General features: G+C 37.8%; 1 protein-coding gene across 1 annotated transcript; it reads left to right on the top strand.

Moving 5' to 3' along the window:
* Nucleotides 1-1,924: 1,924 nt before the first annotated feature.
* On the top strand, nt 1,925-21,765 carry LOC149802346 (uncharacterized). Its single transcript, XM_089951505.1, has 7 exons — nt 1,925-2,715; nt 3,665-3,772; nt 6,102-6,377; nt 18,152-18,225; nt 19,077-19,323; nt 20,145-20,258; nt 21,033-21,765. The coding sequence occupies exons 1-7, from the start codon at nt 2,371-2,373 to the stop codon at nt 21,261-21,263; spliced, it is 1,395 nt and encodes a 464-aa protein (XP_089807631.1). The 5' UTR covers nt 1,925-2,370; the 3' UTR covers nt 21,264-21,765.
* Nucleotides 21,766-21,858: the final 93 nt, after the last annotated feature.

Genomic DNA, 21,858 nt, shown 5'->3' on the forward strand with positions numbered 1-21,858 from the left:
CAATATGGCAGAAGACAAAATTACAATCGGAATAATATCGACCTTTTCTGTCGAAACATATTTGTTTTACTCAGCATGGAGGCGAATCACAAAAACAATAAAATGTTGTTTTCCAACTTCTACGACATCTGCGGTACTTCTCGACTTGACGCAAATGGCCGATCTCTTTTCCAGTCGCCGTGGCCGCCTGTGCCGAGATTTCATAATTTTTCATAAATGCACATAAGTCTGCTTAGCCATTCACTGGGAGAGCAAATAAATTTTACTCACTATTGTCACATACATTACCATTCACGCTGTCTGAATGAGCCATTCCCAAGTTTCTCTTCTACACACAGTCACTTATTGGTCGATAAAACTGCACTTTCAATGAAGTGTAGGAGACTGTTAACTTGTGTTGTTGATGACATATTATTGTTGATGCGTACTCGTGAATAACGAAGAAATCTTAGAAATGACATCCATAGGTGATAATGGAGGGTAGCTGACTGTCACCCGTGGCTTGCGACGATGGTATCTTGTTAGCTTTTATAGGGTTAAATTTTTGAAGACGAACCCACCCAAGACTCATGAACGTCAACCATGTATGTTGTGTATGTTGTTCGTTGGATGTACCCAGCTTGTACAGAGAGAGAGAGAGAGAGAGAGAGAGAGAGTATAAACACTTAATTTTTAGTTGAATACAGCATTTGACGCTGAAGATGCACGGCTTTCGAGATACTTTAGTACAAGATCTTAACTTTCACGATGGTGTCAACTGCGCATGAGCAATTCACAGGCGAGAAAAATACAATTACCTTCCTGTATTAACTCATCAATAGCAAGATATGGTATTTTGATACCATTCATTTAATTAGTACTGGTATTCATTGTGATAAATACTTTTCGTTAGGTGCATTCCGGAGTAATATTTCTTTGTTTTAAATAATTATATTAAATTTGGGGGTAGGGTCTTGAGACTGTACAAGATGGCAAGCAGTTTTTAACGTAAATGTAATAATGCTAACAGAAAAAATATACTTAGGTATTGAACGCTCACAGAGGCAATATTATCTATTAAAAATGAAAAGCAACCAGTCTCCAAAATCCACAAGTGGTGTATGTATGTATGTATGTATGTATGTATGTATGTATGTATATATATATATATATATATATATATATATATATATATATATATATATATATGATTACATTTGATTACCTTAAAACAAGAAACTGTCGAAGAGTTATGATAAAGCTTCCATTATTGTTTGTTTTCCTCTGTACATTTGATATATGTATGTATTTATTTTCCTAATTATGATCATCTTCTACACAGGTTTTAAGGTAACGTAATGGCCAAGAGTCAGGTATCACTACTATGCCGCCATCACAAATTCCAAACAGCAATAAAATTAATAAGGGAACAAACATAATAATGAAAAAATCAATAGAAAAATAATGACGCAAGTAAACAATGTATATCGACAAGGAACTAAATTACGACGTAAGAACACATTTTCCAAACCGACTATGTATACACGTTAACCAGAGCTTTACGATTATAGTATTGTAAAACTTCCAATAATTATACTGCGGCTAGTTTCACTTTGGCGCGGGATCCCTCCAGCAGTCTTTACATCACGTGAGGAAGAATTTGTTCTCTATAAACTGAAATGCCTAGGTTTTTAGGTTTAACAGTGACACAGTGACACACTACGGGTAAGTCTCTCTCTTTCTGTGTGCGTATCTGTGTTAGTCACTTGGGAAGATGATAAACATAAAGAAGAATGCATTTTTCAAATACTTTCTGATGATGAAATAGGCAGTATTCTACTGAATCAAATGACATACAATGCATACATTACAGCAATTCCTCGAATTCATATTGTATTGGCAACAATGTTTTTTATCTTCAAAAAAGTATCTCTGTATTAAATGTAATAAATGTACTGGAAAAACAATTTTGTTTATTTCCATAGTTTAACTACTAGCAAAGTTTAACGGAAGTAAATATTAGCAGTTTTACACAATGTATCAATCACTTTATTGTTTGTAAGTGGAGACTCTAGAATGCGATGATTAGAGTCTCGTCCAGACGACACCATGAAATGCCTGGAAATTTGGCAGTCACGTCACTAGTAAAGTAGAAACTCACAATACAGATTTATAGCAAACGTCTTTCGGAGGGAAGGAGAGAACTCACGTTCGAGTTTCCGTCTTTCGGAGGGAAGGGAGACTCAGATTCGAGTTCCGTCCCCATCGTTAAGAGCAGTGTATAATTTCAAGGAATATGTTTTCTGCCGATAAATCTTATGACGTTCTATCTAAGAAAGGTGGACGATAAAGGAAAAGCAATACGATTGGTGAATTCATATAAGTTAGCCAATGAGAATCAATGTTTACATTGGATTACTCACTTTTCTGGTATTATTTTATTCAGTACAGCCGGCTGTTAACGAGTTTTCTCAAACCCCATATGTACACAACAACACGAATCTCAAGACTGGTTTACACATAACAGAAATGGACGAAGATTTGCTTGCAAGTGGAGAATATCTAGAGATGGTGAATGTTGAAGATCCTTTTCAAGAAGCCATCGTGAAATCCCTGGAAATCGGATCCGTCATGCCACTAGTGAAGGAGGAACTTAAACTAAAGATCCAGAGCAGACGTCTTTCTGAGGGTAGGGGGGAACTCACGGTTGAGTTTACGTCCCCGCCAAAATATGAGGTAATATTATTAGATTTTCTACCTGATTACAGTAGCGTGTAGTTTATGTCCCCTGTATCTGTTTGCACATTACATATGGCTGTATGTATAAAATATATATAACAATATATATTGTACATATGTGCTATTCGTGATCCACGAATTTTGGCCAGATATTTTGCATATGCTTAAGGACATCATGATTTCTTATTATTTACCTACATGTTGCCTTGAGATTTTTCAAAATTCTTAAGATTTGCTTATAGATTGTAACAGGAGTGTACCCATAAAACGTATGCTCCTAATTCGCTATTGTACAGATTCTACTGCAAAATGTACAAAGTTATTCCAAGATATTCAGTGAAATATGCAATCCAAGTACAATGAAATATTCGTTTATATGAGTGCACACAGGGATGAGTCTGCTGCAAATTCAGTAAGGAAAGTGATTTACTTTCGATAAAATATTACTCTAAACCACTGAGACGTAATCGATATCCGAATAAAGGAGATTAAAAAAACTCCGATCCATATAGCATTTCGGTTTAAGTGCTGTGCAGATTTGAAATAACATGTGTAAATATAACTTACGCCACAAAAGTTAATAAATAAGAAAAAGTTTCAGAAAAATAGCGAATGGAATCTCATTAGTTTCGTTTGATTAAATATAAATAGGTATAAATACGTGTATTTACAATTCGAGTTGGATAATGATACTATATACGGGTATTTTTTTGAGAATGTACTCACATGCATAAATTTGGTCATTATAAAATAGTCATTTAGTCAGTATACAACAGTATGAAGGATCATGCATGTGTGTGTGCGTGTGTGCGTGCCTGCGTGCGTACGTATGTATGTATGTATGTATGTATGTATACAGTTCTTTCTTCCTCCTAATGAAGAACTTGTTTAGCTCGAAACGCTGGGAAACCGTTATCAAGTTCTTGAATTTTATTTATTTTTGCAGCTGACTCCAGAAGAGAAAGAGAAAATAGAAATACGAAAGAAGCGGAACAGACAATCTGCTTCTAAGAGTCGACAAAAAAGGAAAGGCCACGAAGAAAACATTCTTAAGGTCAGCCAGAAGATTATTTATCAGACTCACTTTACTGAAACTATCGCTGCATATACTATGATATCTCTAGAGTCTATTTCTGTATATACTATGATATCTCTAGAGTCTATCGCTGTATATGCTATGATATCTCATGAGTATATCGGTGTATATTCTATGATATCTGTAGAGAATATTGCTGTATATGCTATTATATTTTTAGAGTCTATCGCTGTATATACTATATTTCTCGGGTCTATCGCTGTATATACTATGATATATCTGGAGTGTATCGCTGCATATGCTATATCTATAGAGTCTATCGCTGTATATATCTCTAGTCTTTCCCTGTATATACTAGGATATCTCCAGAGTCTATCGGTGTATATACTATGGTATTTCCAGAGTCTATCGCTATATATATTATATCTCTAGTGTATATCGGTGTATATTTTGTGATATCTTTAGAGTCTATCGATGTATGTACTATATCTCTCGAGTCTGTCGCTGTATATACTATATCACTAGTCTATCGCTGTATATACTATGATATATCTAGAGTCTATCGGTGTATATAATATGGTATCTCCAGAGTCCATTTCTCCATCTGCTATTCCATCTAACACAAACTAGTTGTCGATCGTTTCCTGACAACTGTTCGCCCACGTGATGAAGGTACTCGCTTTTAAGTCGAGTCCAACGGCAAGCTACCCAGACCTAGATTTGCCGTCGCATCATGCGCCGGCAGATTCATGTCTGTGCAGTTTGATACGAGTAACCAGTAGAACAAAGAACATAAACCCGGATCTGCAGTTGCTACTTGCTATGGCAGATCAGGATCTTTGTTGTTTACAGTTTATATAGAGATAAGACTAAAACGGTTTTCTCTCCACAAATGGGTATCTCATAAAAAGTATAAGTTCTGATTAAAAGTCTTAAACTATTTAAACCATTCTTCTATGTTTATTCGTTTTTTACTCTTTTCCTTCCTTTGGGTCACTGATCTTTTAAAATAACAAATACAGGTTTAATGATAAGAGTTCCTTTCTATATAACAAATACAGTTTGATTGTAAGATAATTTATCTGATAATGGATTGATGATATTCTCAAGAAACTAAGGCCTAATTACTTCGCTAGCTGTTAAAAAATGAACAATGTTGCAAATGACCAGTCTCATTAATAACGTGACTGTTAAGCTAGTCGTGACTACTTATCACGCTGTCATCATATGAACGGATGTGCACGATCTAACACTTAGACAATGTATACTAAAATGTATTCTCTATTTTCCCCTTTCATGGTTAGTGGACACACTCTTTCCCTGTTTAATCTTTCCCTTACCATTGTTAGTGGACATACCCGTTCCTAATGTGTGTGTGTGTGTGTGTGTGTGATATTTGGAAGTTTTAAACAATTTCAGTCATATCGCTACGATGTCTGCAGTGTGGCAATTTATAAGAATGTCTAACACTGGGGCATCATGCCACAGACACGTAGCATCATGTCCCATCCAGTCACATTATCCTAACACCAGGCCGACCAGTCCTAACCTCTTAATACTGAGCGCCAAGCGAGGCAGCTGTTAGTACCATTTTTATAAGTCTTTGGTATGACTCGGTCGTTGTTCAAACCCACAACTTCCCGCATCCAAGGCGGACGCTCTAACCAATAGGCCACCGGAGTGGTATTTTCATTCCCTATGTAATCTTTCCCTTTTCATTGTAAGTAGACATAGTAATACAATGGATAATTATACGAGAAAGGTCATATTCAGAAAGGTTGAAACTTCAAGAGTCACTTTCTTTACACAAACTTACTATTATTCATTATTTGTCTTTTTTTCTTCAATATACACAATTTTTTGAGTACGGATGACTTTCTTAAGGCGAAATTATAGGATTGCTGACTGATTTGATGCAGTTAAGTGCCATTGTGTCAAAATTAGTCTGGTGAAGGCGGAAAATATGCTTCTGTCATTGCTTTCAACATGTTTGCGTTTCTTTTTCATTCGAAGTTTGTAAAAATGTAAGTCAGAAATGAATGTAGTTTTCCTTATTGTTAAACTGGTGTTGTCTACTTGTATAAAGCAAAGATTTTAATAAGCGTCATACTGACAAAGAACAATAACATCCGGGCTTCTTTCATCTTGGTTCACTAACTGTTTTACCTTAACAACATTTCTTACTTTCAACGAACTTAATATTTCAGTGAATACATGTGATAGTCGTGGATACATGTGATAGTTGTGAATACGTGTGATAGTCGTGATTTACAGCCATAATTATAGTTTTTTCATGTATCAAAACTTAATTGTTCTTTGATAGTAAAAACATTCATTTTTCTTCCAGGAAGTGGAAGAACAGCAAGCAATCCATGACAAGTTACAAATAGAGGTGAATTCTTTGAGAAATATTAAGAAACTTCTGCAAGCGCGCATCATCAAGCACCTCGCTAAATGTAAAAAATATAAGACAGATCTGTTGCAACAATCGAAGATGAACCCCTTGGATAAGGAAGCTTTGGATAGGCTGAGGGAATTGAGGAAACGGGGTGCCTTGCCCATGCCGAATCTCAACAATGCCTTTCCGAAGGCACCAGATCAGTGGCAAATTGCCATCCCAGCTGCCACCTGACCACATAATAAAGTCCACTAGCTGTGTATGACTAACGATGGCTTTCGTCGTGATCTTAGTTCATCTATGCACCACAATCCGCCTTTCTTTACCATTTATGTGCAGTATGGACATTCATATGTACAGGGTAGAGGGTTATGGCTACCGCATCGAGAATGGCTTCGTTAATGGAACGGGTGATCAAAGTCTTTCAAGAAATACAATCAACCTTTAACTCTTCCCATTTCAAAAGGAGAAGCGAAACTTGTTTAAGTGCTTGTGTTAATGGGTATGAGTGCAATATGTGTACTTGTCTGTGATTTTAATATGATATTGACTGAAAAAAATATATTCAGTTGGTACGGCTTTTGTCGCTATAACTTTGTTATTTTTTTAGAATGTACTACGTTTTCATATGGTGGTAGTGTGTTGGCACACGTTATGCTAAAAACAAACGTTGTTACGTATGCAAACCCTCCATTTTGCTAAACACCAAATAGGAAATTGTAATTGGAAATTTGTTCTTTTCCTCTTTTTAAAAATGTTATATGCTATATATTTCACAATTTTCTTTTTTTATTATTATCTCACACTGCATCTTTTACGGAAGGACAGTAATCGTCATTTCTCTGTAAACCTGAATAAAGAAAAAATATATTTCCTTATTTACATTGAGTGTTTCCTTTCCCTATATGTTGAAAATCTCAAATATCAAACATGAAAATGAATTGTATGGTTGTTCACTAGGCTTCTAGATTGCTAGAAGTTAATTACAATTAGGAAAAGGAACATATGAAATATATTACAGGCTTAAGAAATATGTATATTTTCAGTTCTCGAAATGTTGATGATTGCACAGCTGGAGACATGGTTAAAATTCATGTGCATTTAATATTCACTTAATCTCTTCAGTTCCTGACATGAAGTGCTTGTTGAACATAAATGATTACTGATTTAAAAAAATTATATTAAACTACTGCGTGTTGAACATGTTTGGACACTGATTAAAATATATTACATTATTGCGTGTTGAACATGATCGGGCACTGAATAATTATATCACAGTACTGCGCGTTGAACATGATTGGGCACGGATTAATAATGATATCATAGTACTGCGTGTTGAACATGATCGGGCACTGAATAAAAATATCACAGTGATGTACTGTGTGTTGATCATGCCTGGGCACCGATTAATAATGATATTACAGTAATGTATTAAACATGTTTAGGCACTGACTAATAATGTCACAATACTGTATATTGAACATGTCTGGGCACTGATCAATAATTATATCATAGTACTGTGTGTTGAACATGTTTGGGCACGATTAATAATGCTTGTCACGTTTGCTCAGCCCCAGTTCGTAAGTCGTGCATAAACTAAGGTATTATTACAAGCCATGGTTTGATGTCTAAACATTGCCGCAGGCTAGAGTTAACCTCTTACGCAAGGTTACCATGACCAGAGAGAAGACCCGACATCTTGAATTGGCACAGGTGTTGGATCGCGCGACTTCCCACCTATGTGTTACAGCTTAGTCCTAAGTTCAGAGGAACCCACGAGGGACCAGGGCGTGTTCTAAATCCGTCCCCACGTGGACATACAGCGAGAAGGACATGGTCTGCTAGGTTTGATTTGATCAAGTCAAAGCGGCACACAATCGGAATTGAGGTAGAGGGTGTGATAACAATTTCGATCCGAATTATAACTTCTAACTAGCAAGCGAAAAGTTAGTCTCGCATAGGATGATTGCTGAGCAGTAGAGGATTACTCCGAGGTAGCCACTCGTAATTTGGCGGTAAAACTTAGAAGGAATAACACAGCTTCATAAAGGAAGCTTTTTGGGGGACAGAACTTCCGGTTCAGTTAAGTCCCGAGCCTCTAAGAGGGGAGATAGAAGTGAGATTAGGAGAGCAGCAAGTCTAGTCGGTGGAGAGAGTCGAGGAGAAGGAGGAAAAGGAGTCGAGGGGGAGAAAGTGGAGAAAGAGGATGGAAGTATAGAGAAGTCGAGGAGGAGAAGGAATTGGGAGAAAGTCATGAGAAAGAGGAGAAGGAATTGGAGGGATATGAGAGAAAAATGCACAGATTAGTAGAATACAAGGACAGGGATAAAGCTATCTCACACTACTAATCAAATGATGCAATAGGCTATAACCTGCTCGAGCGGAAGGAGAGTACTTGGGAAATTTGAAGCACTTGACTATTTAATTGTTTTTAAATTTTTGTTCGTTTAATTTCACATTTTTGTATATTCAATCATTTGACCGTCGGCATTGCTGTCTGGGGGCTGGGAGCTTTACATCTATCTTTCACTAATTCAACTTCCAACCAAAATCGAGCCTGGGTGAGACGCTAAAACTTAGAAAGGACATTTGAATTAAAGATAAAGCTTCGTTAAGAAAAGCTTTTTGGGGGACAGAACTTCAGAATAATAATTTAAATGGTATATTGGGAGCACCCCACCCCATCCATGACACACCTACCATAGTGGCGACATAACAACCCATCACACCACAGTGGAGGCTTCGTCCGGGATCTGAGTTATCCATAAATATTATCTTTACGACCTAAATTATTAGTTATTAAGAGATATTAGTGAACAGTTGTGATATATTTTCCATCCTGTGTATTTGAATCTTTATGATTTTTCAACTTGTCATTGTTATATTTTGATATTTGCATGCCTGGTAGATTTCAGTTATTTGCAGTAATTGTGAAGCCAATATTTGGCAAAATATCTTACCTGAGTAAAGTTAGTTGTTGTCAACAGGTAAGTATTGGGTTAGGAATGTGTAACATCTTTCAATTGTTTAGTAAGTACAGACAGGCTATCACTTACTATTAGTATCGTTAGAAATGGCTACTGAAAGACAGATAAGTTCTGGAGGGAGCGTACTACCTATTATCGACCACCGAATAATACAGATAAATATGCCGCGGTTCAACGACAAAAGTAGAGTCAAATGACGATTACCTCGTACAATTTGAGAAACTCGCTTTCGTTCATAAAATGATAGCAACAATGGGCGATTAACGTCTCAGCCTTTTTGCAAGGTGCAGCTCGCGAAGTTTACTAAAACTTAGCCGCAGAAGAAATTGACGACTACAACGCGCTCAAGAAAGCCCTTCTTTGCCATTATCGGATGACTGCCGAAATGTACCGTAAACCTTTTTCGGGACTAGACGAAAAAGTCAACAGAAATCCACTTCATTTCACACCCGTGTTCGAGGGTTATTTAAAAAATGGATAAAGATGGCAGAAGTACGACGGGCTACGCCATGTTATGCTCAAGGAGCATGTCCTGAGTACTTACTGTCGCGAGTTGACAGTTTACCTAGCGGAGAGAGAACACCGGACTCTCGAAGAGATCGCTAGCATGGCGGAGAGGTACAAACAGGCACACTCGAAGAGTGGAGGTTCCGGGGATACGGACCGACCCCATCCCACTGAGTCGCGCCGTGTGGCTGAGAGAGAGCTGGCAGTCTGTAACCGTCAGGGCGACGAGAAGGTCGGAGGGGGATCTACAGGTAAGGATGCTACCCATAGAACAGGACAGGCCTCACCTACTTTTCGTCCGCAACCGTCAACGGAGAAGGTGCCACTCTCTTGTACGACACTGGATGTAGCGTTCATGCCCTTGTCCACAAGAAGTATATGAAGCCTGAGGACTACACAGGGGAGGTCATTTAGGTCCATTACACGAACAGAACGCGTGCCAGAGGCTGTCAATGACCTCGATTCACCAAACTGGAAGGGGTAAATTTGAAGCTGCGAGCTTGGATGGACTGTCACACTACGTCATACTGAGATGTAGTTATTTGTTACCACAACCGAACCCCGAAACCTGCACACCGACTCCGGTGAGTGCTGTGGAAACCAGGTCCTAGAATCAACAGGCGAAACTGATGCCAATGGAAGTTACGTCGACACCGGTCAGTAACGTATTTCCGGCCGAGTTGAGGCAGCTGACGCAATTGCATAAATACGCTGAAGAAGGAAAGGAGAAAGAAACTACGAATGGCGCGGTGAAGTTCGTATTCAAGATGGGGATATTATGTCGCTACGCCAGGAAAGTAAACGAACACTTCAAGCAAGTCGTCGTGCCAAGTGAGAAGTAAGGTGAAGTGTTGAAACTGACGCATGAGAGTCTCATGGGAGGACACATGGGAATAACAAAAATGTGTGATCGTTTTGTCAAGGAATTCTACTGACCAGGGGTCCAAGGAGATGTTAAGCGGCTCTGTCTCTCCTGTGACAAGTGTCAGAGAATGACAACGAAAATGGATCATCGACCCCTCACCTTATGGAGTACACCCCTTATCGATGAACCTTTTCGACACGTTGCGATGGATTTGATCGGACCGATAAAATCTGCGTCGTCCCTGAGAACTCGGTATGTTTTAACAGTCGTAGACTATGCTACACGCTTTCCAGAGGCTATCGCGTTGCGTAATATTTCAGAAACCGTCGCTGAAGCGCTGTTTTGGATTTGGTCAAGCGTCGGTGTAGCCGAGGAGGTCCTGACCGATCAAGCGACATAATTCATGAGTCGAGTGATGTCAGACGTGAACCGACTGATGTCGATTAAGCACCTCACGACTACACCGTATCACCCCCAATTTAACGGACTGGTCGAGTGGTTTAACATGACTCTGAAAATTATGCTTAAGAAGTTTGTGTGAAGACCTCCCCAAAGATTGAGATCGGTACATTTCTGCCATGCTTTTCGCATATCTGGAAGTACCAAAACCGAGTTTAGGGTTTTCTCGCTTTGAACTCTTGTATTGTAGGACCGTACGTGGCCCAATCGCCGTACTGAGACAGTTGTGGACGAACGATCACGCTGTCGAAGAGATACGTACTGCCTATCAGTACGTCGCCTATTTGCGAAACAAACTGGAGGAAGTTTGTTCCCTCGCTAAGTCGCGTCACGCGAATGATTACAGCAAGCACGCGAAACCACGCCAGTATGATGTAGGGAACAAGGTGTTGTTGCTGTTGTAACCGCGAAGGTCGGAGGTCAAACCTATCGGATACGGCTACCGACTAAGGAGAAGCTGTTCCACGCCAATCTCCTTTAGAGATACAGAGAAAGAGAGAACGTCAGCGATCTTTCGTCGCCACGATCGTCACAGAGATCTCAGAAGGCGATACGGAAGTGCGAACACTGTCCCGAGCTGTCCATTAACGAGAGCTGAGACACCCTAAGACGTGGAGTGTGACCCCATGTTGACTGCGGGTCAGCGGGAAGAGATAGAGACGTTGCTGGCAGGATATTCAGATGTGCTTACGGAAATACCCGGGAGAACGTCACTTGTCGAGTCCGGGTTAAAGATCGTGGACGACCGGCCAGTCTAGCGGAAACCCAGCCCTTTTCCTTACACGAAACGACAAGTCGTAAGAGAAGAGATCGAGCAGATGATTGCTCTGGGAGTAATCGAGGCTGTCGATTGTCCGTACAGCTCTCCTGTAGTCTTAGTGCAGAAGGATGGCATACGTTGGTTTTGTGTCGACTACCGGAAGATGAATCAGGTGACACAGTTTCAAGTCGAAATGTTACCTGACCCAGAACATATGTTCGCTTCTGTCTCGAAAGCGAAATATTTTTCGAAGTTGTATTTGTCCAAGGGCTATTGGCGAATTCATCCAAGGGAGGAGGATCTGACAAAGCTCGCTTCTGCTACTCCCGATGGGACCTACCAATGGTTAATCACGACATTCGGAGTCCAGAAGGCGCCCAGCGTCTTCACTAGAATAATGCAGAAGTTGGTGGAGCCCTTGCGCGATAACCTCGTTCACAACTTCTTAGATTATCACTTACTAGCCACAGAGACGTGGGGTGAGCACCTCACTCTGCTAGCTGACGTTTTGGAGCGGCTATGTCAGGCGGGATTGAGGCTCGCTCTTCCATATGCCACCTTGGGTTCCGGACGTTGGACTATTTGGGACACATTCTGAGTCAAGGCACGCTTACATCAGAGAAGTCGAAGGTGGAGCAGCTGAGAAACACCGCACGCCCCACCAAGAAAAGTGAGGTGCGGTCATTCCCGACATTAGCCGGGTATTACCGGAGGTATTTGGCCAATTTCAGTGCGATTGCAGGGCCGTTGTCTGACCTGACCAGGAAACGGGCCCCGAGTAAAGTTATTTGGATGGATGCGTGTGAGCACGCTTTAATAACACTGAAGGATAGGCTGCCATCCGACGCTGCTGTTCGTCTACCGGATCTGTCCAAAGACTTCGTGCTCCGCACTGGCACATGTGACACGGACCTGGGAGCAGTACTACTGCAAGAGCACGAGGGGACGCTCTTTCCTGTCGTTTACGGCAGTCAGAAACGGTCTGCTGTCGAGAAGAACTATTCCGTATCGGAGAGGGAATGCCTCGGAATCGTGTTCGGCATATCACTGTTCGAGTGGTACTTATATGGGCGGCAATTCATATTGAAGACCTACCACCAACCCCTCGCCTATCTCACGCAGGCGAAATTGTCGAATGGACGCTTGATGTGTTGGTCGCTGTTCTTACACCAGAACCAGATTCAGATCAGATACGTAAAAGGATACGAAAACGTAGACGCCGATTTCATAAGCAGGAGCGCTGAAATGGCATATATCGCGCTCTAGATAACCATGTGTTGTGTGTATATTTTCGTGTTCGTACTCAGCGTGTAAAGTCGTTATGATTTTGTTTCTTTTATTGCGTGTAGCAACGCACATTTGCATTTGGAGCAGTTTTGGAGGAATAACATCCCGATTTTGTTCTCAGGCGTTGGGAGTGTCACGTTCAAGTTTGATAGGCCGGCTAGTAAGCGGCTACCTATGCCGACACCAAATGGTGTCGGCGAATTCCAGGAATGGACTTTGACCCTCCACCCCAACATAAATGTCCAAATATCAAAAATGGGGCGGCATGGGTCAGAGGAAACTCGGACTACAGCAAGATATATGGAAACTGCTTTCCTGTTCCTGGATCTGTATATCAACAGTTTTATGGTAGATTTCTTTTTTAAGAGACCAATATACAATTTTTATTTTTGCAGAAGATTTATTTACCGGAGAAAATGTCAACGTGGATCAATGCGGTGCTTCAAACAAAGAAAAGAATGTGCCATACCCTGCAAATATGTATATGTAATCAATCTCAAGAACTTAATGATATCAAGGACCGGACATGCTCATAGTAATAACCGTCTGAACGTACTTATAGTCAAGTCAAGCTATAACAAACAAAAAGCCTGATCTGTTGTGACATAATATACCTGCAAATCATGGTCCACGTTGTTTAATTCTACTAATTACTCCTAACAAACAGCACAGACCCAGATCTGCCCGCGCATTATGCGACGGCTGATCTGGGTCTGTGCAGTTTGCAGTTGGACTCGTCTTATAAGCGAGTAAGACGGTAATTGGATTCCCTCACTTCATACTCCACATCTATTAATCACGAGTTGCGTACCAAAATGTAATAAGATTTTCCCATGACACCTAATTGCTTTGAATATAATTGATGAAGATTGTTTATATACATTATAGGAAGAAGTATTTTCAAATTTATTTTGGGCAGTATAATCACACTGTGATAACATATTTATATAATATATTTTAAATTTCAGTCATTTATAACTTGATCAACTTTCTGAATGAATATTTCAGTTTTTTATCACAGATGATGGTAAAATTTTATGTATCAAGTGTAAAAAGAAAAACCGCAGGTAATAGAAAATCATTCACAATATAGCAATGCACGAAAATCTGTCCTTTCCGAATATTAAGCATTTTAATTTTTAAAATAAATATCCTTATCACAGTTTAATTCATATCGTACAGAGTTAATTCATATCATACATAGTTAATTCATATCGTACATAGTTAATTCATATTGTACATATTCTGCAAATTATAAGGCGAAAAACATTTCTTAGTATGAATTCAACGTATGTCCGTTACTTGTAGATTACAAGAAATAGTATACTTTCTTTTCGGCAATTGAAAGTCTACTTTTAAACTGTTTCCTACACTGGAAATGATATTCAAATGAAAAAGAATGAAATGTCTAAACTAGTTTGGCTTAATGTGAGACTACATCGTTATATCTATTAAACAATTTTTATTTTCGTTTCTATTAGAACTTATTTTCTCGTATTTAAACTGAAAATAGAGATGGGATAAATACTAAAGTGTATATCGTTAGTGTATATAAACAAATCAATACTTTGAAAGGAAAATCCCACTGAAGAAAAAATAAGCACGTGGTTTTTGGCATGGTGCCAGAAGCTAAAATCATTTGGAAACTAAAGGGAATTTCCGATCCAAATGGCCTCGGTATGAAAGGTCATATCTCTGTGATAACGACAAAACAAAATAAACCTAGCTACCGTATATTATCGAAGTCAAAATCTACTGTTTATTTACATGACCGACATTTGGCTTGACCACTTTTGGTGATAATTTTGTATCTAAAACACACACACACACACACACACACATATATATATATATATATATATATATATATATATATATATATATATATATATATATCATGCAATGTAAATGATAAGTATTCTCACGCAGTAGTGGCTACCGTCATACTCGGTAATAAGTCAAGAGAGACGGACAGACAGACAGACACAGAGACAGAGAGAGTTGGAAGTGATATTCTGACCTCGAAATATGAGGACAGCTAGCAATCAGAGTTGAAAACCTGGTGAACTACAACGAGTCAAATATGAATGACACACCCACAGATGTTGTACGGTAATTGCCTTGAGCGTTAAGCTTTCTGTATCAAGGTTGACGAATATATGCTACGGTTTTGTATTTATAGACACAGGGAATTTCCAGGGTAAAAACCTAATAGCCCGTTTCTATTTATGTTTCATTTTTCGATGTATTTGATGTGCCTATTAATTTACTAGTGCCAACATTTGTCAGTAGGTAGGCGAATAAAACAGTATAATTATTGAAATAGAATGAAAGAGAGAACGAGTGACAGACAGACAGAAAGAGAGAAAGTTTATTCTTGGTCTCTTTTCAAATCAACACAAATGTATAAGACGTCTATTTTTGATTATGAAATCGAACACCCTTTCTAAAACTAAAAAGTATACTTGATCCATTCAGTTATTCCAAACCGGAGCCTTCTGTGTCATCAGTCGGTGAATAGAAAAAAACATTAGCTATGTATAGTCCAAAAAATCGTCTACTTCAATGGAAAAAAAAAAGTAACGTTGGTGACATCTGCTAATTGCTCAGTACATATATTTACTAAACGAGGTCATTCAGTCACATGGCATGTCTATTCGACATCTTCTGTTTTACAGATAGTACCATAATCTGACCGATATAAGTGTCTCCAATCTGTTGTTTTTCACATATATTCTAACCTACATTTTCTTTGTGATGCGACTATCTTTCTCCAAAGTACATATTTCGATTTAACACCCACCCTTCCCATTTAATGGTAATACTAACCCCTCCTTAATATAGTCAACTAAAATTAATCACTTGTTTAACACTACGGATAAAAGCTGTGAGAAAATTGTTGTATGAAGTTAATATTTTCTCAAGAAAATCACTTCCAAATTCACTAAGAAGGTATTATTAGTAATTCTCATTAAAATTAGATCACAGCCGTAATGGATTCTTGTTATAAGTGGCTCTCAAGTTTAATCAGATGGCACCAACATCAACAGTAGCAGAATGGACAGCTACTACTGCTACTACTACTACTACCAGGGCTGACAAGAGGGGGAGACAACCGGTTGTATATCCCCTGGGCCCGGGCCCGTAAGGAGGCCCGGGACGAACAACACTTTTTAATTTTTTAAAAGAATTTTATTTTTGAACAAGAACTTGGAGAGGCCCGGGTGTTTCTTACCCAAGGGCCCTTGTTCGCCCTCGACGGCCCTGACTACTGCTACTTCTAAAATAAGTACTAATTTTGCTACCATCGCGAATAAAGACTAGTATTTAGAGTGGATGCTATTGCTACTGTGATAAAGTTAGAGAAAGGGGTAAATATTTCTTTTTAATCAACTGTAAATAAAATTCTTTTACACACACACACATAATATATATATATATATATATATATATATATATATATATATATATATATATATATATGAAGGTTATGTAGCATTTATGTACAAGATATAGAAAATAAATAACATTATTTTTTCATGGTTTCTTTTATTCTATGACACCTCATTGCATAATGAATAGAACAAAAGTTTAGCAACATATATTCACATATTTCCTTTTCAAAGTTACCTCTTTCATTTTGTCTGAACATTATATTAAAACCCGGAAGTAAGAAGAAAAAGTGGACTTGTCTACCATTTCACCGTTCATCGATGATAATAGGAGTTGTTTTTTTAAAGCCGGATTTTTATTCGTCTATTTATAACCTGGTTTTTCCTTTTTCATGGGTTTTCTGTACTCCGGGGCTAATTAAAGGGCTATTTAAGGTGCGTATTACGATTTAAGAAAAATACTATAATTGACTCGATAATTTAGCAAATAAAAAAGAATTGGGTGTATAACAACTGAATTTGCAGAAATAAATTAAATGTCAGTCTTTCTAAACTTTTTTTTCTTATTTTGCATAGGAAATGAGGAGCAATTTATGATATTTCTTCTTTCTTCAATAGATGATAAATTCCCCATTGGAGCCTAGCTGTTCCCTCATTTGTGCCATATATCATGGAAGTGACATGGTGCAATACCGGTTTCGTGTACAGTCCAGTCTGGGCAGTATTACAGCCAGGACGGTGCAGCTCTACCTTAGACAGTTCCGCAGAGCACACCTATTCGTCTGGTACCAGTTTTTTTCATTAACAGGAAAAGAAAAACTTGTTTTAAGGTATTTGACATTCATATTGAGTAACCTTTCTACATCACTTTTTCAAGTTTGTAAGTACCTGTTCTGGCTGAAAACAAAAATATTTGTCATCAACGAATCTATGGAAATATTAAGGTGTCATCGCCATTAGGATATATTTCTATAGTACACATGACGAACCCTTCTTTTGTGTCATCAAGATGAGTTACACATTGTAATGTGTCGACAAGATTATGTAGACATTGTGATAAATTGATAACAAAGTAAGTATGCAAAGCTGTTTTCGTGTTGCCATGGTTATCTCAACATTGCAATCGGTAACGTTTTGTTGATGTATCATACGTCGTCTTCATTGCGAAAGCGAAATAAAAATCTCGTCAAGACGATAGCCGCCTAACGTTTTCATGTAAACCTCTACACACTTTCATTTACATTTAAAAATTAGCTGCTGTAATCGTAGACTTACGTATGCTTATGCCGAGTCATAATCCACGACAATCAATATGGCAATGAAAATATTTTTAAAGTATAATGCGAGAAACACTAAATATAAATAAATGTAAGGTGTTTGAGAGGAGAAAAATAAAAAAACACAATCGTAGTTATAATTCGCGAACTTCATAAGAGGATATCAAATCTGCGGTTATGTCAACATAAAACGGCATTGGCGAATCATCAACATCTTCGTCGTCATGCTCCTCTTCCTCCTTAGTATCATCATTATTTTTAGTAGTAGTAGTATTATCAGCAGCAGCAGTGTTGTGGTGGTGGTTGCTGCTATTGTTACGTATTTATCCGACGGACGGATAGAAAGAAGATGAATTCTAATGACTTGCCATATCTTTTATATCAGTGCTTTCATAAGCAAATTATAGGTACCTTATAATTTGTAACAGTTTTATTTTTATTCAATTTCATCAAATCATGCTCCAGGTTAAATACAAAGACTGGAATAACCTCATAGAAAAAAGACAGTCAAGATACATGAAAAAGTTCTGTTTTGAAAGGTTTGATTGATGTAAGGAATTCACTTCTTTTTTATTGTAGGGAATAAACAATAACGTCATCATAAGAATTATAATATGTTGTTGAAATATATCGATGAAAAATAAGCAAATAAACAAAAAATGGAAACAATGCAAAAACAAGAGAGAAATTAATTACCACATGGTTCAGAAAAAAATCCAGTCTCACCATTTGCACATTAATAAGAAGTTTGTGGAATTTCTAAACTTTTTTAACGTCCAAACATATCTCCCCTTAAATTAAATGTACGAAAATTTTAATTATATTTTAACATTAATTTTATATTGTGTTGTTAAAATAAGTCTTAATGCATCTTAATTGTAATGTTAGAGTCAGCTTTTTAATTTAAATGTGATATAAGTTCATTACTAGAGGCTAGATTAAATTATGATCTTGATGCTTTATATATAAAACTCGTTATATACTCATGAGAATTTAAATTATACCTCTCTTCTTCTTATTTCCCCTTAATTAATTTCCTGCAAAATATTCACTTTCTCTTTAACCTCTCTCTCCTCTCTCCCCCCCCCTCTCTCTCTCTCTCTCTGTTTTCGTCCTGAATTATTTTCCTTTCATTCTTTTTTCTTCCTTCTTTTCTTAATTGTAATATATGTGTGTGTGTGTGTGTGCGTGTGTGTGTGTGTGTACTTCACTTTGTTCAATGGCCCTAAACGTTTCAGATAAATCTTCAGAAAGACCGTTGTTGCCCTGAATTATCAGCTCAACGAGAATCGCGAAATTGTCATCTTCCATCAACATTTTTACATAGCGAGGCAAGTTGTACAAATAATAATTTTGCTACATTAGGCATTTCATTCTTATTTCAGTCTTAAAGAGCCACAATGAAGAATATTCACGCGGAGTTCGAAAATACATGGCCAACACCTCTGGAATTTAACGAAACCGATCTGATTGAGATAAAGGATGAGACTGTTCGCCAGGCGGCGCTGCAATACCAACAAACTGGGAGTTTGTTGCCAATAGTCAAAATGGAATTAAAATGTAAAATTCTGCAGAACAGGTTGTCTCGAGGAGAAGGTGATATTGAGATTGACTTTACAACCAGGGAATCAGGACAAGTATGTGTTTGTAGCCCTAAGTTTCAACGTAAAGTTAAGAACTTGCGGACACGTTTGCATACATAAAATCGTCCTTAACTTAATATTTGGGGATCTGGTATTCTGGGATTTCTCTGATTTCATAGCTGCTGCCGCTTCTAATTTTTAGTCTGAAATTTTAATCTGCTATTTATTGCATTTTTAATATTAATTTTACGACGTACTGGGAATTAATCATTACAAAATATGAGTTATTCAAATTATTGGCTGTCCGAAAAACCAGTTTTCCAGTGATGTTAGGCTAAACGATAATTGACCGTATATACTTTTCAAGACCTTTCAGCCTTTAGTGGAATGTAAATCTCAATGGTAATTCCAAAGTTTCTTTAGGTACCGTGTTCTTTCCACCAGTAGTACCATTGTTCTTTAGGCATACTGTTCTTTCCCACCAGTAATGTCATTATTCTTCAGGTAGCATGTTCTTTCCCACCAGTAATGCCATTTTTCTATAGGCACTGTGTTCTTTCCCCACCAGTGATGTCATTGTTCTATAGGCACTGTGTTCTTTCCCATCAGTGATATCATTGTTCTACAGGCAACGTGTTCTTTCCGACCAGCAGTGCCATTGTTCTTTACATATGATATTCTTTCCCACCAGTAACGCCATTGTTCTTTAGGCAACGTGTTCTTTCCTACTAGTAATGTCGTTGTTCTTTAGGCATCGTGTTCTTACCCACCAGTAATGCCATTGTTCTTTAGGCAGCATGTTTTGTCCCGCCAGTAATGCAAGTGTTTATTCGGCACCGCGTTCTTTCCCATCATTAATGCTATTGTTCTTCTAGTTTCAGCTGTCTCCAGAAGAAATAGAAAGGAAAAACAAAAGAAGAGAAAGCAATAGGGTATCAGCGCGAAAAAGCAGGATGAAAAAGAAAAGCGCTGTTTGCAACTTAAAACAGGTAGGCATACGATATTGATACAAACGTTATTTTTTTTATATAATTAACGTTAATCAATCTCTGTGTTCTTGTCTTACGATTTTATTCCGAAAGTATTTAACTGCATCGCAGCATTCTGTAAAACACTGTAAGACAAGAAATGATAAAAACACCTCCATAAAAAATGACACGTATAAATACTATCACTGTCGGCTGTGCATGAATATAGTATTGGAACTGGGTATTTTTCAATGCTCTGAAAATAATTTTAAAGTCAGTAGTGTCAAATTGCAATGGTTAACAAGGTAAAAATTATATTCATGATATTTATCACTTCTTGTAGTATTATACTGTGTGCCAGTATGCAGTGTACTACATTGTGCAAAGGGTATTATAACGGTAACGTTCTCGGTATACAATGTATGACATTATGCAAGGGACATTATGGCGGTAACGGTCTCAGTATGAAATGTACTGCATTGTACAAGGAGCATTATGGCGGTAACGTTCTCAGTATACAATGTACTACATTTGTTCAAGAAGCATTATGGCAGTGCCGTTCCCAGTATGCAATATACTACATTGTGCAAGGGACATTATGGCGATAACGTTCTCGGTACGCAATGTACTGTATTGTACAAGGGGCATTATTGCGGTATCATTCTATTGTACTACCTGGTTCTGATTAAAGAATGGTTAACATTTAATAAATATAATTTTCCACCTTTGTTTTGTTTTTGTTTTTTTTTTTTTGTTTTTAATTCAGTTTTCAGTATTCAGCATTTCTTTTTGCAGAAAGTTGCTGAGCTGGAAGCAAAGAATAGCAGTTTACGACGGGAATTGATTCATCTTATAGAAGAGAAATCGAGGTTATTGACGTTTTATTCTTCTTGCTATAAGCCGCAAATAGAATTTTCAAGTTTTAGTGACACAAGTATCAGTGAATCTGTGAACAGTGCTTTGAGGACAACAATAGGCATAGATGCAGAGCCGGAATTCAAAATGTTCTTGACCACAGCTGCTTAATCTATTGGAACTCTGGTTTATCCGGATACTAATACTCTGACATTTTTCTAATGCTTAAAACTCAGTTTCATCACTCAGACTCCTTGCCAACTGTGTTAGCCTCCCCCTTCTCCTACGATATTCCTGGATCCGCCACTGCAGTTGGGATGGAGTGTCTTTATTGATTGCAGATACAGGTGTATGATTCATTTCGATTCTACATCCACCCGACTCCTCAAAAGTGCAAGATATAGCTGTCATTTATTCACAGTTAAAGGATAAATATTAAATGCTCGTGAGATAGAGATAGAGTTATTGAAATTTAATTTCATTGATACTATCCGAAGTTTCTAAGATGTCTTGTTTCAGGGCATATACCAAATGAACAAAGTACTGGAATTATGCGACAATTAAAACCGTTTTTAAAAGAATAATATAGGTTACCTCCTCAATGATAGATACCTGTTATAAAAGTTGTTAAATCTTGTAAGCATTGTCAATAAACAGAACATAGCAATAAGAAGGAAGATCTCAGCAGTGATTCAACAAAAGCCCATAGTATTTTGCAATAGCTCTAAACGGATTATTCTCTTCCGTCCCTCTCAGTTTGTCTGTC

Source organism: Sinohyriopsis cumingii, chromosome 3, assembly GCF_028554795.1.
Source record: "Sinohyriopsis cumingii isolate HCF-2022 chromosome 3, ASM2855479v2, whole genome shotgun sequence".
Classification (NCBI taxonomy): Eukaryota; Metazoa; Mollusca; class Bivalvia; order Unionida; family Unionidae; genus Sinohyriopsis; species Sinohyriopsis cumingii.